The 16,435-nt window shown below is 51.6% G+C and overlaps 10 protein-coding genes across 10 annotated transcripts; 3 read left to right on the top strand and 7 right to left on the bottom strand.

Moving 5' to 3' along the window:
• Positions 1–37: 37 nt before the first annotated feature.
• On the bottom strand, positions 38–554 carry Malapachy_0031 (hypothetical protein; the record flags this gene model as incomplete). Its single annotated transcript, XM_018134565.1, has 2 exons — positions 38–372; positions 401–554. The coding sequence occupies 2 exons, from the start codon at positions 552–554 to the stop codon at positions 38–40; spliced, it is 489 nt and encodes a 162-aa protein (XP_017991131.1).
• Positions 555–629: 75 nt separating this feature from the next.
• On the top strand, positions 630–1,829 carry Malapachy_0016 (protein transporter sec9; the record flags this gene model as incomplete). Its single annotated transcript, XM_018134550.1, has 3 exons — positions 630–644; positions 677–1,241; positions 1,273–1,829. 3 exons carry the CDS (start codon positions 630–632, stop codon positions 1,827–1,829), a joined length of 1,137 nt encoding a protein of 378 aa, XP_017991093.1.
• Positions 1,830–1,871: 42 nt separating this feature from the next.
• Malapachy_0005 (mitochondrial inner membrane protease) lies at positions 1,872–2,619 on the bottom strand (the record flags this gene model as incomplete). The annotated part of the gene is made up of 2 exons (XM_018134539.1): positions 1,872–1,880; positions 1,912–2,619. The coding sequence occupies 2 exons, from the start codon at positions 2,617–2,619 to the stop codon at positions 1,872–1,874; spliced, it is 717 nt and encodes a 238-aa protein (XP_017991115.1).
• A 385-nt stretch (positions 2,620–3,004) lies between these two features.
• Positions 3,005–3,634, top strand: Malapachy_0010 (60s ribosomal protein l13; the record flags this gene model as incomplete). The annotated part of the gene is made up of 1 exon (XM_018134544.1): positions 3,005–3,634. One exon carries the CDS (start codon positions 3,005–3,007, stop codon positions 3,632–3,634), a length of 630 nt encoding a protein of 209 aa, XP_017991098.1.
• A 689-nt stretch (positions 3,635–4,323) lies between these two features.
• Malapachy_0008 (ras gtpase-activating protein sar1) lies at positions 4,324–4,631 on the bottom strand (the record flags this gene model as incomplete). Its single annotated transcript, XM_018134542.1, is given in 2 exon segments — positions 4,324–4,331; positions 4,349–4,631. The coding sequence occupies 2 exon segments, from the start codon at positions 4,629–4,631 to the stop codon at positions 4,324–4,326; spliced, it is 291 nt and encodes a 96-aa protein (XP_017991057.1).
• Positions 4,632–6,498: 1,867 nt separating this feature from the next.
• Malapachy_0009 (camk camkl pask protein kinase) lies at positions 6,499–8,982 on the bottom strand (the record flags this gene model as incomplete). Its single annotated transcript, XM_018134543.1, has 1 exon — positions 6,499–8,982. The coding sequence occupies one exon, from the start codon at positions 8,980–8,982 to the stop codon at positions 6,499–6,501; it is 2,484 nt and encodes an 827-aa protein (XP_017991056.1).
• Positions 8,983–9,177: 195 nt separating this feature from the next.
• On the bottom strand, positions 9,178–9,855 carry Malapachy_0002 (hypothetical protein; the record flags this gene model as incomplete). Its single annotated transcript, XM_018134536.1, has 2 exons — positions 9,178–9,603; positions 9,631–9,855. The coding sequence occupies 2 exons, from the start codon at positions 9,853–9,855 to the stop codon at positions 9,178–9,180; spliced, it is 651 nt and encodes a 216-aa protein (XP_017991120.1).
• A 118-nt stretch (positions 9,856–9,973) lies between these two features.
• Positions 9,974–10,610, top strand: Malapachy_0017 (peroxisomal membrane protein mpv17; the record flags this gene model as incomplete). Its single annotated transcript, XM_018134551.1, has 3 exons — positions 9,974–10,381; positions 10,410–10,489; positions 10,517–10,610. The coding sequence occupies 3 exons, from the start codon at positions 9,974–9,976 to the stop codon at positions 10,608–10,610; spliced, it is 582 nt and encodes a 193-aa protein (XP_017991094.1).
• Positions 10,611–10,648: 38 nt separating this feature from the next.
• Malapachy_0025 (hypothetical protein) lies at positions 10,649–13,015 on the bottom strand (the record flags this gene model as incomplete). The annotated part of the gene is made up of 1 exon (XM_018134559.1): positions 10,649–13,015. The coding sequence occupies one exon, from the start codon at positions 13,013–13,015 to the stop codon at positions 10,649–10,651; it is 2,367 nt and encodes a 788-aa protein (XP_017991157.1).
• A 146-nt stretch (positions 13,016–13,161) lies between these two features.
• Positions 13,162–15,615, bottom strand: Malapachy_0003 (opt oligopeptide transporter; the record flags this gene model as incomplete). Its single annotated transcript, XM_018134537.1, has 1 exon — positions 13,162–15,615. The coding sequence occupies one exon, from the start codon at positions 15,613–15,615 to the stop codon at positions 13,162–13,164; it is 2,454 nt and encodes an 817-aa protein (XP_017991119.1).
• Positions 15,616–16,435: the final 820 nt, after the last annotated feature.

Below are 16,435 nucleotides of genomic sequence, written 5' to 3'. Positions count from 1 at the left end.
ACCGCCAAAATCCTGGAACACTTTTGAGATAGCAATGTTAGACGAGCGGCTGTTCTTCCGAGGCACGAACATGCTTTACGACCCGTGATAGCGTCGCCTTGTCCACATCGTATTCGACGGCAAGTCGCTCCAACGTGGCTTCGGTCGGGTGGTCCTGGTACTCACACAGCAAGCGAACGGCTTCCGAGGCAGAGAGACCAGGCGTCACCGTGCGTTTGTCCGTGTCGTCTGGCTCCTGCTGCGCTCGAACCTGCATGATATTGAGCATCGTGCTAGACCCTTGCACGGGGACCGTCCGTGTTTTCACCTGCAAAGGTCCGATCGCGTCTAGATTGCGCAGGAATTGCGGGTCGCGAGCGTCATCAAGAATCGCTGAGAGGTGAGAAGGCTTCGCACGTACCTTGGCTCTTTTCAAAGCTCGATCCCTGGCCAGGGGGAGGCGCTGCCCGACTGGCTTTCGGCAATGGTGTAGATGCAGCGGGAGCACGCGCGGACGCAGCCGATGACGCAGCTGCGCCTGCTTGACGAGCTGGCTTAGACTTGGCTTGGCCCATCACGACAGAGAGACGCAAACCTCCGCGCCCGACCTCCCAACGCCTCCACATGCGCGGGCTGTGTCTCAGACCACCATGTTGTTCAAAAGTGTACGTATACAACGGGCCTGCCTCATACCTAGAAACCTAAAATTCCTCCGGTCGCTGACCCGAGCACAAGTGCGCAGACTCAAGCTCCGATGCGCAGCTCGCAGTTGGATGCCTATGTGGCTGCGCGCCAACAGGCGGGCGGTGCTCGTGACCCCTACGGGGCACCAGGCGGAGGCGCCGTGCGTGATCCGTATGGCGCGCCCAGTGCAGGCGCAGCACGCGATCCCTACGGCGCGCCTAGTATGGACAACACACGTGCATCCTTCAGCTCGCGTAGCTCGGTCTCACGTAGCGGCGCAGCGCCCGGTCCGCCTCCTTCCGACGCTGATCTTCTGGCCGAATACGGCAGTGGATCAGCGCCACCCCCACCACAGGGCACGTACATGACACCAGGTGCTCCATCGTACCGTGACCCGTACTCTCAGGACCAACTGGATACGGCACTAGACCCGGAAGAAGAGGAGATCCAAGCGATCAAGTACCAAATCCGCAACACCAAACAGGAGAGTCTTAGCAGCACTCGCAATGCGCTTCGTCTCGCGCGAGAGACCGAGGAGACAGCTACAAACACAATGATCAAGCTCGGCGAGCAGAGTGGTATGTACAAATCCGATCTATTGACACACAGACAGTATTGGCGACACGGAACGCAGCCTGGATATTGCCAAGGCCCACGCTTCGCGTGCGGAAGACAATGCCCGCACGATTGCGCAGCTCAACCAATCCATTTTTCGTCCCAAATGGAAACGGAACAAGCAAGCGAAGCGCGATGCAGAAGAGGCCCGGGCCGTACAGCGCCATATCGACGAGCGTATGGAGCGTGAGTTGACTCGTGCTGAAATGCTCTCATCGCAGCGCCGTGTCGAAGAAACTGTGTCGAATACTAGTATGTTTGGTAAGATGAGGCAGCGTTTCAACTCGAAAGATGACACGATTGCCGATCCCTCGACGGAGCGTGAACGATACCAATTCGAGGCTACGCAGAGTGATGATGAGCTCGAGGATGAGCTGGACAGCAATCTGGACGAAATCTCAGCGCTGAGTTCGCGTATGAACCTGCTGAGCCGCGCTATGGGCCAGGAAGTGGACGAACAGAACAAGCGTCTCCAGCGTGTGAGCGACAAGACTACGTCTCTTGATACGCGTATTTACGCAGGCACAAAGCGTCTTGAGCGTCTCAAGTAGAACGTTCAAACCTATGGCGTTACATCCAAGAGGCCAGGTGTACTAGTAAATCTTCATCCAGTTAGTGCACATAGGTACATACTTCATCAAAGGGCCGGGTATCATAGAAGCAGCTTTCCCATACTTCTTCCACTACACGAGTGGCTGTCTCATCATCTTTGCACGCTGGGTTGGCACGCACAGAGAGAATGGCTCGTCGCTTTGCGCATTCCTGATGCTGCTTCGAAAAAGCAAAATGTCGGCGGTTGACTTCGCGCATCCAACGACAGTCTCCTGAAAGGGAAGCAGCACGAATTTCGCTGCAAGCATGATGGCGCAGGTTATTCCAGTCAACTTGGAATCGACAATGGTCCCACCAATGGATCATTTCATGAGCTAGGGTATCCTCCAAGTGTGACTTGCTGTATATGCGGTTCGCACACAAAAGTACACCAGCTTCTGAAGGTGGTCGGCCAGGCGCTGACGGCGAAAAGCCACCAGCAATGTCTGGCGGACAGGAAGCGATCAGTAGTTTCGGAGGGAGTGTATCCTTGCCTAATTTTCCTTCATTCTCACGAGGTGACACAGGGTCACAGCGCAGCATGGTAAGCTGCTTTACCATGAATCGAACCATGGGACTCGTTCGAAGCAAGTCTTCTTTCCACTGCTCCACTCTCTGACGAGCAATCATATCCTCCTTCGTCTCCTCTCCAAGTAGAGGTTGCTCAGCTGGCACATGCACAGGATAGGCACATGATCGATACGCATCCTGACACCAGGTGAGCCAACGCGCAAACGGAGCGTGGTCCATGCTCAACGACAACGAGGGTGTTTAGCCCCAATCGTCTACGCGGAGAGCACACGTATGCACGCACGTGCCGTTGCATGGACGAGCCCTCTTGAACGTGGAGGGGCGAACGCACGGACAGTCCTGGTATGACTAGATTGGATCACGTGAATAACTATACACACACGTGATGCGACATGGTCGCGCGCGAAGCATTTTCCACGTACAGCGAGAGCACGCAGGCCGATCCCTACCACCTTCCACCGTTGTGAGTCCTCGCAAGGTAAGCATGAGTAGCAGGCTCCGCGCACATTTGTTGAGCTCCTTTTGCGCTGTATTGAATCCTTGACTGTATGAGCTCGGATCCTGCTAATTTTCCTACTTGTAACATGTGCTAACACTTCACAGAATGGGTTTCCGCCACAACAATATCCTTCATAACAACCACTTCCACAAGGACTGGCAGCGCCGGGTGCGTGTGTGGTTCGACCAGGCTGGCAGGAAGAAGAGCCGCCGCAACGCTCGTGCTGCCAAGGCCGCTGCGCTCGGCATGCGCCCGCTCCAGCCGCTCCGCCCGGCTGTGCGTGCCCCGACCCTGAAGTACAACACCAAGCTGCGCCAGGGCCGTGGCTTCACCCTTGAGGAACTCAAGGCTGCCGGTATCCGCAAGGTCGAGGCTCGCTCGATCGGTATCCCTGTGGACCACCGCCGCCGCAACAAGAGCGAGGAGAGCCTGAAGCTCAACGCTGACCGTCTCAAGGCCTACAAGGAGCGCCTGATTGTTCTTCCGCGCCGCACCAAGAAGAACAAGAACCAGAAGCCTGACCTTTCGTCGGTGCAGACCACTCGCGCTACCCTGGCTGCCTTCCCGATCCCGGCTGGCACGACCGCCGAGGCTCCTCGTGCTATCACTGCTGAGGAGAAGGAGGTGGATGCTTTCCGCACTCTCCGTATGGCCCGTGCTATCCACCGTACGGAAGGTGCTCGCAAGGCTCGCCAGGCCAAGCGTGAGGAGGAGGCTGCCAACGCTAAGAAGTAAATGTGAGACTAGCTCAATTTTTACTTTTATCGCTTGGCGTCATGTACACAGAGAGGATGTTTCCAACCCAAAAATGCTTATGGGCATTCCATACCGCAATGAAATTGCTTGCCCTGTCTAATTGAAATGAGAGGATGTCGGTTTTAGATAGGGGAGTGTGTGCTTTGTATGCTGTCTCGGCATGACCTAGATGAATGTCGTGAATCGTTCATTGAAAAGTGAGCTAAGCTATATGGAATGTGCATGAAGTAAGGTCATATCAGAACAGAATGTTGTTGCTCGGATATAATTAAGAGTAAACAATGACACATCAGAGCAATCGTCGGCGTGTGGGCCCAAATAGGCGCATGAGAAAAGCTTGGAGATAGGGAATATTGAATTGGACGTAGTCCACGTCCAATATATGATTACGTTCATGGAGTTTCTCGAGCAGGTCATCGAGCTTGATATCAATTTCTAACACTGGTTCCTCTCGTCCCTTATCATGCATAGAAATCAGAAAAGAGCATGGCAAAGGTGAACTGAACTGGAAGTAGACATGAACCCATTGCGAGGAATGAATGGAACCGCCTTCAATGATTCCACTACGCTGAAGCTGTTCATAGGGAAACCGATGGTGGCCAGTCGTTGTACGTGATGGAGAAGAACGGTTGCTTCGATCCAGTGTTGCAGTGAAGCCAATGCTACTTTTAAAATTCTGCTCACGTATCGTACCAGAGGATTCACGAACGTTTTGCAAATAGCTCTTGTACGTGTCCAATTGACTCTGAAGATACATGTAGTGCTCCGAGAGCGTGTTTAACACCGCCTGGAGACTCTGTTTCTCTTCTTTCATCTTCGTCTTGGTGCCATCCAAGAACTCAAATTCGGCCTTAACCTCTTCGGCCATGAGATCTTGCTGCGTCGTGGTGTTAATGATGCGGAGCTCTTTCAATTCACCAAGCTTGCCAGATGCGCGTTTTCCAATAGACTGAATGATCTCATTGGGAGACTCCATAGCTTTGTCTAAAAGAAAGCGCAGATCAATAGGCTCTGATTGCTGATAGCAGGGTATCAGTCTGAGAAGTTGGACAAACAAAGACTTGGTTTCCACATACAAGATGTCTCCGCGAGTCATATTGTTCTCCTTCATCAAAGTCGATTTCAAATCTTGAAAAGAAGCCTCCCATCGACTGAATAATTTCAGTTCTAACGATTGATTCTCTTTTCGAGGAAGCAAAGAAGGTACTTGGCCTAAGCTTTGCATGATTTGGGCGAGATGTGTATCAGGGTTTGGGGCCAAAACGACCAAATGTCTGTGAATCAATCCGTGCATAAAGAACATTTCATTTAAAGAAATGCTAATCTTCAAATTTTGCTGTGCCAAAGCCAAGTATTGGTCCACTTCCAATGTATCATAAAAGTCACCAACATTACATAACGATTGCAAGAAAATCATCATCGATGGCTTGTGTGAATCAAGAAACGGCTGCATGGGGTCCATAAATGATTCTTTCGTGTATGATGAGCTGTTCACCAAGTTTTGGAGTATTTTCGCAATCATGATTAATGTCCGACGTGCCTGCTTAGATGGCAACGTCTCAGTAAGGGTATAGGTTTGTGGCATGACAATTGCTGCATTGATGTAACGAAGAAAAAAGAAAGAACCGATAAGAGAGCATACGTTCGCTTCGGGTAGGTCAGGATATCTGCGCCTAGCCAAGCTGCGGATCTGCTTGCAGATCCAACGTATACCATATGGGACATGTTGGATCGACGAAGTTACATCCTTCAAGATTTGTTCAACCAAATAAATTAGGGTCTGGGTCCGCCTTTGAACAATGGTGTTTGTGTCTGAGGAGCCCACCTCTTCAGCCACCTTTTTGGGATCAATTTCCAAGTTTTTATTTGTTTGAATGATCTCGAGAATATGACGTGTTAAGACTCGTTTCAAAAAAGAATGGCCGGGACCGCGGCGGGTATATGTGGACATCATGCGTGATACAGGTGTATTGGCCCGTAATAAGGAGTTCGTGTCGGCTGTAGTTTTAAACTGCGTTGAAAGTACGGATTGGAACATAGTCAGGAGAAGATGCTCTTCCCACTCGTCATACTGATTTCCATAAATGGTGAACATGACAGTTTGTAGGAACATATCCATATCTGCTGGAGACACCAGGGAGCAAAGTGAAGCAATATGCCGGGGTTCCACGACAAGCAAATAAAACAAATTGGCATAGCTGTTTAGTTTTTTGTCGTCGATGGTGGGTCTTCTTGCCGAGCCAGATTCCTCTAGTGGATCCTCCATATCATCCAGGGCCATCCTGTTCGCAATCAATAGGGCAATTCGACTGTCAAGGTAACGAACATCACTCTCAAGCATAAAGTTTTTCTTAGCTTGCACCGTGATATCACTCTTTATTTGATTCACATCTTGCCGTACTAAATGGTTAATAAATAGTCACGTACGCTGCACAAGAGAGTCATCTGAGGGGTCGTCATTAATCTCGTTGGCTAAGTGTGCCAAGTGTATAGCAGTTAACTGTTCCGACGTGGGTCTCATCGTTCCCACGATGTGTTACGTGTCTTGTACGTAACCGGATCTCAAACGGGGGATGAGGGATACGAAGGAGAGGGGAGAGAAAAGGGGATTGATTAGAGAGGGACTTAGGAAGGAAATGCAGTGTCATACTCTGCTCAGTGACAGGCCAAGGCCAAGACCTGTCACAAGGTTCTCTTACACCAACATGCAGATTTAAATCGATAATGATGTCGCTTGTCGTGGCAAATCAATGTCGAGAAAGCCCCTTTTACATTGCACGAGCCTCCACATTATCCGTCACAAAGAGAGTTGGATCAACCAAATTGGCCCACTACATGTGCATTTATATACTTCTCCACCCCGATACGCCCATCCAGCCTCTGGCACCATGCAAAAAGGCATGTCGTAGGATATCTTGCGCTGATGGGCGGAGCATAGGGTCTATTTGTAGACATTGACAGATCAAATCGAACAGTTGGTGCAATTGACCCCCACCATCCTTGGGGGACTCTTTCTCTGGTCCAGCATCACTGGTAGCATTTTCGTGAGTCATACGGTTTGTATCAGTGTCAAAGCAGAAATGATGCAAGGTCAGGAAAGGCCTCGATCCAGGAGACAAACCCTGACTCGCTTCTTGGATGTCAGAGAAGGGACATTCTCCGCAAGTAAGCACATAAGCCACAATACCAAAGGCCCATACATCTTGAGGGGGGCCGCTGTACTTCTCGCCTTTCAAAATCTCGACGGCAGCATAATCCATCGTTCCGCTGAAGGTATCAAATAGTTTACCGGGTCGTAGACGAGTGGCTCCTCCGAAATCAATGACTTGAATCATACCATGATTGTCCAAAATCACGTTTTCATCCTTGATATCTCGATGTACCAACCCATTAGCGTGCAGAAAAGCGATAACATCAGCCACTTGCCCCAGGTAATTGCGGATTTCATGAGGCTCGATACCAAACATAGAAGATTCGACATAATCAAATAGATCATGTCCATTACCGAATCTTGGCATTACCATATAGTAGTATTCTTCATCTTCGAAAAAGTCGGCCAGCTTGCAGATACCTGGGTGCCCTGTGACTTGTCCACTCTGCTGCTGGGCTACGAGTTTCTCGCGTTCCTGCATCCAGTATGCCTTATTGCAAATATAAGGAGGTGGTAAGGCGGGTGGCGAATAAGGTGTATGCTGGAGTTGCAGCAAAATGAAAATTTCACCCGGAATAGTACCATAGACGCGATGCCTTCGCCATGAATCGGCAAAGATAGAGCTCTTGTAGATATACTTGATAACGACATTGTCGCCGGTATCTTTCGAGCGCGCACGACGGACAAAGCCGTAGGCACCACTGCCGATTTCCTCTTCTAAGATATAAGACTCAATAGAGTGCAAATTGAAAGGCTCTTGGATCGAGTCAGAAAGAGATAGAACAGACATGGCTGCATCTGTAGTTGATGCATGCGTGACAGAGGGCGCAGGTGATAGACTTCGCGCAGGCGTGGCCGATCTTGTTGTTAATCCGTGAATTTCGGTAACATCTTCATCACTGAGATCGCTCTCCGATAAGGATACCGGCGCTATTCGCGGTGAGCGGGGTGGTCGAGGAAGAACTTGTGTGAGTGACTCGGCCAGCAAGAACGGTGTGTCTCTAGCGCGGCCTAGTGCAGAGCTTCCGCGACGATCATCTGTCGAGCTCATGATGCTAGAAAATGGCATAGAGGATGAGAGAGGCGGGGAGCTGAGAGAGCTGGGCGAAGTGCTCTCGCTGGTAGAGCCTCGCGAACTTTGGTCATTAAATATGCGAGAGAAAAAGCGTAACAGCTTGGCTTTGGACCGAGCATCTGTTGGAGGAGTCGCTGTTCCGCCGTATTCGTCATCCGGTGGCGAGCGAAGAGTTTGAAAGATATCGGGATTGGACGATTGCATACGAGCGTAAAAGGAACCGCGATGCCGGCGTGAGGGACCATCGATGGATGTATCCGATTCAGTGACGCTCCGTGGCAAGGCGGGTAGCGGTCGAAGTGGGAAAGGGGCCTTGATGGGCTTGGTATGATCCACGTTCGAGATGCTTTGCCATGTATGATTCGTAGGAGCGACTGTATTGTTGCGTATGGGGCTCTGTGCGCTGTCCACACGCACCTCTGGTACAGCCATGTTCACCATTCCTTCATCGAAGTTGTCCACTTCCTTATCAATACATGACTTGGGACTGACGCTCGGCGAGGAGGGGTCAAGAAGGTCTGGACGAGGCGAATGAGTCGGCGTATTGTCCATCGCCGTCGCTTCGTAAATATCCACACCAGGTGGATCACGAGGAGGATCTGACAGGTTAGAGGGTATGCGTTTGTTTAAGCGTTCTACATCCATACTCGACAAGGATCGCAGCGAAAGCGCTGCTGACGAGGATGGGCTAGACGTATGAGAATGGACCGAGCTCGCCTCGTCGTCCCCGTGGTGTGAAGAGTTTGTCGGTGTGAGGCTCAGAGAGGAAGTGCTCTGTGATGAGAAATTTTTGGTTCGGAGCGAGGGATGTCGTACCATAGTAGGCGACGGTGAGCATGTGTCGTTATCACGACGCAAAGAGTTGTACCTGCGAGGCGCGGTGTTTCGACCCCAACTCACGGAGCGGCTTACCCCTGAGAGCTTAGAGAGAACATTCGGGTCCTCCTTCTTTGATGCATGCGAACGCTCCTTCTCATAGTCATCCTGAGCCTCTGTCTGACGGGTGAGAGAGAAATCGCTGCGTTGAGAGAGAGATTCACTCAGAGGCCGCTTCTCCAGCCGTTGCCACGACGGTTCTGCTCCATAGTGCTCGAGCGGCATTGGGAACAGCACCAAGCTGCTCTTATAAACAAGGAAGGCACGCGCGGTTTTCGCCAACGACTTGTCGATGCGTGTGGTGCTTCAGCGCTGGCGACGCCTGTCCTAGGTGCCTATAATCAAACGAGAGTCGCGTTGCTTTCTGTTTTGTCAGCGTGGCACGCGGTAGGGCACGTGGGGTACTCTACGAAACGTTTACTACGTGCGCCGACGCTTGGCACGACGCAAGGCGGCAGCGGGTGGTTTCTCGGCAGGCCGGGTCGCTTGCGTTGACCATTTGCCTGGCCAAGCATCGAAGCCGCCATGCTGGCCAAGCAAGCATATGGCTTCAAAGGCTGTCTTATCCACAGGCTGTACACTTAACCGAGATCGATGAAGCAGAGGCATGCTCTTGATCGCTTCTATATGTTTGTCAGTCAAGTAGTTAATATTTGCGCGCTGTTCTTTGGTCAAAGACGAGCTTGAAATGTGTTGTAGAAGAGCTAGAGGTACGAAATGATCCACTTTCTTGCAGAATCGGACGTCCACCATATACCACCGAGGCTCGTCCTTGGATGATTTCGGATCGTAGTATGGATGCTTGGGGTCCCAGGCATTATGGTCAGGGTATCCTTCACTGCATACCTATATGTTAGTGGGCAAAGCACATACTTCTGCTAGCGCTGCAATGCCTGGGAGAGGGCAACTGCTGTGGTAAAACAGGACGGGGTGCCCTGGTTTCATTTGATCACGCAAGAAACCGCGCGCTTGATAGTTGCGTACACCTTCCCATGACGATACCTTGGCATGAGCAAACTTATCGACACTGAAGGACACGTCCACGCCTTTCACGATCCGTGGAAGCGGCTCAGCTTTGACCAACCAATGTGCTGTCATCGCTGTGCGAGGCAGAGACTCTCCACTTCAAGTCCCCTTGCCGCCCTCGAAAAAAAAAGGAACCCCAAGCACAAAAACAACCCTTTTTGCCCGTTCGTTCTACCGTGTAGTGGTGAGTATGACGATCGGCAGCTTTTATCGTCGCTCGTTTGAGCGCCGCCCATGGCTGACGCTCGCCATTACAAACGGTGGATTGACGCTTTTGGCCGATGTGCTCGCGCAATCGGTGGAGCGTATTACGCGCACCGACTTGGCCCCGCAGCCCGACTGGGACTATGCGCGTTCTGCGCGTTTCCTGACGTACGGAACGGCGATGGGCCCCTTTCTGGCGGAATGGAACAAGTTTCTGGAGTTCAAGTTCCCTATTCGCTCGCCGAGTGGTGCGATGCTCGTTGGTGGTCTGGCCCGTCGTGTGATGGCCGACCAGATCTTGATGGCCCCGATTACGATGGGCCTGTTTGTGGGTGCCATGGGCATGATGGAAGGCCGTCTGACCTATGAATCACTGAAGGAAAAGTTTGGAGAGGTACGTAGCCGTGTTTCTGACCATGCAGCTGTATGTGCCTGCGCTCCTGGCCAACTGGAAGATCTGGCCCTTCCTGCAAATGTTCAACTTTGGCGTTCTTCCGCTTCGGTACGTACCACTTTTCTGACGATGTAGTATGCGCGTTCCCTTTGCGGCAAGCTGTGGTGTTCTATGGAACCTGTATCTCTCGATCCTCAATCGCAGCAAGTCAAGCGATGTCACAGCGTAAATTCATACATAGGGGAAATCGCGTATGTACAATCTCAATTACAAATACACAGACGCGTGGTCCAAGGAAGACAATGGCTCCCCTGGCGCGCGAAGCTGCAAATCAAAGGCACGGCCGGACCGGTCTGCACCGTTCAGGACGGCTACCAAGGTCCACCAACCTTGCCACGATACTGTAGGCACTAGAATTTGGCCGGCATAGAGGGTGCTGAGCCACTGCTTCCAATCCAGGGCGGCCCATGTGCCCTCAGTGTTTGGATACGGGCACTCTACCGTTCGATTGGCCACGGTATCGTACCCGTCCGCAGATGATAGGGCATGATCGCCCGGCGGTGGGAACCGAGTGCGCACGATAGGCGACTGGAAAATGCAGTCGTCCAAGTAGGTCAGCTCCCATGCGCTATTGTACACCCACGCGGACGATGACAGCTGACGGAACATGAACTGCACGCCTGCTACGCCTAGCACCATGGGTGTGCCAAGCTGGCTGCTACGCAGTTTTGCGCGTGACCAGCGGTAGTCCATGTGTTCATGATGCGATTCCAAACGTAAAGCGGCAGGAATGCCCGAAAGACGCCAAAATCCATAGGCGCCTTGCAGTGCATCCTGCTCGACACAGAGAGGTGGGGATTGCAATGTAAGGCGGGGAAGATGCGACGGCGAAGGCACGGTAAACGTCGGCTCCTGGCCATATTCATGGGCCAACCCTGTCTGCACACGAACCGTCTCGTATTCTGAGACCCAGGCAGAAAGGCTCGTAAAGAGAGTCTTCCAATCGTCCCATGTCCTAGCAAAGGTATGCCGAGCGCGCTGATGAGATGACTCCTTCTCCGACTCCTCAGCGCCCTGCTCACTCAATAAAGAGCGCCGTGTGGAGACCGATTCCACATCATCGACAGGCGGCTCACTCGGCATGGTATCTAGTACGCCGTTGTCGGCCATGAAATTTTCATTCGCGTTGCTCACGATGTTCTTGCGCCATGACAAAACGGCCTCGTACTTTTGCTTGCGATGCGACTCCATATACGCGGCTCGACCCAACGATGCAAAGACCTGCTCCCGATCACACATACTGTCTTTGCCGTAGCACAAGTGGAGGATTCCTTCCCATCCGAACGCGTCGGCCATGGCAAACATAATAATGGCTGGCAGGGGATCTGAGTCGCCACTGAGCCAGTGCGGACCGGTAGCGTAGCTGCATGCTTTGCGTAGCAATGAGAGGAAATCTTCGCCCTCGGCAATGGGCGGTATGGATTTGGCCTCGCTCGGATCAGAGCGGTGTTGCACGGAGGACACCTGCTCCGACGGCTCAAACGTGGTTCCTTCTTCTACACGGCCCAGTTCCGAGGTCTTTGGCAGAGCCACAGCATGCGATCGGGCTGCACTACTCGCGACAGAGGCACGACGGTGGTGGAAATTGCGTACCAAGGGACTCACCGCATCGCCATGTTCGTCGTCCGAGTCGTCCAAGGCATTGGTGGGGATATCTTGCACATCCTCCATCCCATGTATCCAGCCAGGTACTGACGCACCGGACGCCTGACTTCCGCGTCGGAATCCACGGTCGAGCATGCGATGCATAAACGAGCGTCGTGAGGTTTGAGAGGCGGTCATGCTGCCAGCCACCGATTCGTCCAACGACTTGCCCATATCGTGCGCCACAGACTGATAGGCCGTATCGTTCGTACGTCCCTTCTCTGCTGTAGCGCGTTGCTCACTCGCCGCGCTCTGCATTCGTGGGTTGGCAAGGCCCACGGAATGCAGATCCAAACGCACGGGGAAATGAATGCATTTCCGCTCCGTCTCCGTTCCCACCCAGATCTCATACATGTCGGTGCGTGGTACATCGGCCTCTTGTATTGGTCGACGCGTACTGCCCCGCCGAATGGAGCCTAGGAACGAACGCATAGGCTGAATTTCCTCCACGGTAGAGATCGTAGGCCGGCGTGACCACTGGATTTTGGGGGCACGGAACCCAGTACTACGCATCGAGCTGCGTCGCTCTAGAGGGGACGGATGCGTATCCGCCTCCTCTTCCTCGTCCGCATCTTGCCGAGCCTGCTCCGGCGCGTGGATACGGGCGTCAAAGAACTGGCGCAGGTGCCAGAAATGCGGATCGGCATCAGCTCCATCAAGCATAACGAGAAGCTTGGACCATATCTTGATACACTCCCGGTTCACCGGCACCGATACCTTGCTTTTCAGGGATGATAAGGGCGCGGGCGCAAATGTCCGAAGCTGTGGACGCAGTCGCTGTCCTTGCCCCACGCTCATATCATCATCTGAATCGCCAGCTTCCGACGTATCCTGGACGATTTCATAGAGCAACTGAGGCAATGGCTCCAAGTGCTCAGCCAATCCCACTGTGAAATACGACTGTACTATGTCGTCCTCCGATGGATCCATGATACTAAGGTCCGTATGCGGCAGTGATAGAACTGTCGCGTTGAAACTCAATCTGAATAATCAACTGTCATCATACGTAATCACTGTGGATTGTGACCACTTTGCACCTGCGTATCAAACCCCGTAACGTGCTATATTCTCTCTTTTTACGCAGCTGGCAAGCCTACTTGAAGGGGTGTACCCTCGAAGGCCTCTCCCTTAGCTAGCTGATAGACAGCGAAGTGAGGGACATCATCAAACTCAGCACCACCATCCAGTGTACTAAACGGTGCCGTGTTGCCCCACCATCCATTCAAATAGAAGTGCTGGTTCGGTGCATTCTCGTTTTGACCATGAACGTACTGAAGCACGAAGAAAATGAACACCACTCCAATAGCAGAGGCACCATCCAATGCCGCTGAGAGAATGTAGTTGTACTTGAACCAACTCTTGAAACGGTAGCGCTTCCAGAGGTATTGGGTCAGGAAGCCAATAGCAATGGGAGAAAGGTAGTTGACACCCGTCGCAGGCGGAATTAGACCTGTGCCGGTAAACAGCACAGGTAGATTGATCAAATGGAACCGGCCTTTAGGGAACTTTTTGGCAAGCAGCCAGATGGGAATGGGTGCCACGGCTCCCACCAAAAAGCCCCACATGAGATCATTGTACTTCTTGCCAGGGCTGAACATATTACCGGGGCCGATCAGACCCCAAATAATACTGGCGGTACCAAACACAGTATAAGAGGCGCAATTGAACTTGTTTGCCTGGTTCGGTTGACAGATGTCATTAATATTACTGAAGGCCCAGTCCTGTACGGCCAGTTGAACGCAACCGCCTACAATTGTGGCAAACACTTGGGCTCCAAACACAATGCGAGGGGGAATTTTCATGTAGTGTGCTAGTTTCTGGTCCTGAAGGAATTGAATACCTTGATATGTAATCATGTACATTGTTGTTTTGAAAATCATCATAGCAATGGGACGTCCTGGGAGCATATAGCCAACAATCAACTCAGATATCATATTCAAGCCCACTTCTTGGTTTGAAATGGCCATGATTGTCCCGATGGGAAGCAGGAAGACAACGCCAATAGCAATAGCGACAATGAAGGCCCACCATGGATGACCTGTCGGCCAGCCTTCCACAGCTCCGATACCCATGCCAAATGCGGCCAAGAACAGGGCAAAGTACCAGTAGAAAGGCGTTTCCTTGTACTTAGACATGAGGCGCAAATGCACGTCATTCGCTGACAATGGGTTGCTGCGTACTTGACGCCAAATCTGTTTGCCATGGAATAGACCCACATGTACCAAAACCGCCGTGACAGAAGCGAATGAAAGAAAGTAGCTGACTGTCAATGCCGATGGCAAATAAATGAGGGAGTAATTGTTATAGGCCTCGGCATCAAACATAGGGGCCGACATGCTTCCCGGAGCCATCTTCTGGACGACACGGGAGACATCGTACTTCTTGCCAAAGCGGTCAAACGATGTTGTACTGAACATAGGCAGATACTTTCCATTCCACACATTCGTATAGTACATGGCCGGGCATACAATAACAAAAAAGATAATGAAGCCCACCAACAAATTGGCTTGTGTCCACCACGGAGTAGCAAGGGGTGCAACAGCGTAAGAAATTACAGTCCAGTCGAACGTGAATGGCAGCAAACCCAATCCACTCGAAGTCCCAAGAATTTGATTGAGGACAACATTCTTTGGAGCAATAACAGTAAACCAGTTACCGATGCTGAGCATGACGAAAATATACGTAGGGAAGAATTGGTAGCAGAAAAGAATGGCGAACATGATCCAGAAAAACTTGATGCGACTCATGCCAGTGAATGTGTCAGACTTGATACCATGCATAGAGTTCAACAGCGCAGCGCGAGGTAAATTGTTAGGCCAGATCATGGACGCTGGCCATACCAAGAATCGGCGACAAAAGGTAGCAAAAGAAAGGCCAAGAAGCTGCGTACTGAGGATCAGCAGAATGCCATATCCATAACCCCAGTCCTGCATATCGTACGTAAACTTTTGCACGGCAGGGATACCGGCTGCATAAGCAGATTGGTACGACATCAAACCCATAATTGAGATTAGAGAGTGCTCCTTGACATTGAATGGTCCATTGTTCAGCGTGATTTTACCAATCCGGGTATGCCATGTCCACCTGGGCAGACACCACGCCATGAATTGACCAAAGGGATAGACAACAATGGTAATCACATAGGGAGTGATCGTGGTGGAAGGGAAACGCAGGTACAAGAACTGGTTCAAACCGGGCACAACAATCACTGTAATGAGACCGAGGAGCATCGAGCGGAACGTAAGCACAGGCATATCAGGGTCGTCGACATTGCTGATAGACGATCGCACTTCGGGGTATGGCGAGTCCTCTTCCAAAAGCTGGCCGAGTTCCACCTCGTGCTTGATGTCACCTTCTTCCATTGCTTCTTCCGCCGCACGAACAAACCCCGGATCCATGTTGGGATCGTCAATGCGATCATCAACGACCTCATGAAGTTCGTGCTCCACTTGCTTGACTTCGAGCTCTGTGACAGGGTCGTGTGGGTTGTACATATCTTCGCTGGGATGGGACACAACAGGGTCCACCATGTAGACCCCATTGATGACGCTTGGCTTCTCGTCCCACATAGGAGGAGGCGTGGATAGCAGGGAGCGTACCTGGCAAGGGAAAAAGACTAAGCCATATTTGTGTTCCAATATATGGCGCCATTCGCCATCCTTTACCCCTGAGATTTGGGCTAGATAGCACAGTGATTCAGTCGTCTCTGCAAGTCAATGATAACGTGACGCACACTAATTGGCGCCACAAGAAGGGAGATATCTCTCCGCAAATTCATTTGCATTGATTCGCTGCGCGAATCAACCCCACATACATTGGGTTTCGCGCAGCAAGGAATGAAGTGCAGATTTGCTCAAGCGCCCCTATCACATGATGTATTAATTCATCTCGGTTAAAATGGGAATGGCTCTCGCGCTCTACCTGGGTCAAATTTGCGCTACAAAACCCTCCGACATATTAATCACCATATACCCCAATTCGCACTATAGCATAATATTCGTTCACGTAGCTGGGAATCCAGCTGTAGAGGTGTCCCGGCAAACACAGGCTCGCCCTGCGCATTGGTTAGAGGGAGATCCGTTAGATAGGGTGCCTGCATAGCATCTGCCGTGTTCGTCCATGCAACATTCCCCCACCAGCCGTTCTCCAGGAAATCCATATTAGGTCCGTCCACATATTCGAGCGCAAAGAAAAGAATGACTGCGGCCAGCGCTGTGCCACCACCTAGCGCAGCTGAGGTGATATTAATTGCAAATGCACTCACGCTTATCTACGCTGCGTCTTGAGATGGTATTGTTTATTTCCTGCGTGTAAACCAAATAGATGGTGTAATATCATACAACTATGCAA

Source organism: Malassezia pachydermatis, assembly GCF_001278385.1.
Source record: "Malassezia pachydermatis strain CBS 1879 chromosome Unknown scaffold6, whole genome shotgun sequence".
In the NCBI taxonomy this organism is placed as follows: domain Eukaryota; kingdom Fungi; phylum Basidiomycota; class Malasseziomycetes; order Malasseziales; family Malasseziaceae; genus Malassezia; species Malassezia pachydermatis.
This window is presented reverse-complemented; position numbering and strand designations above follow the sequence as displayed.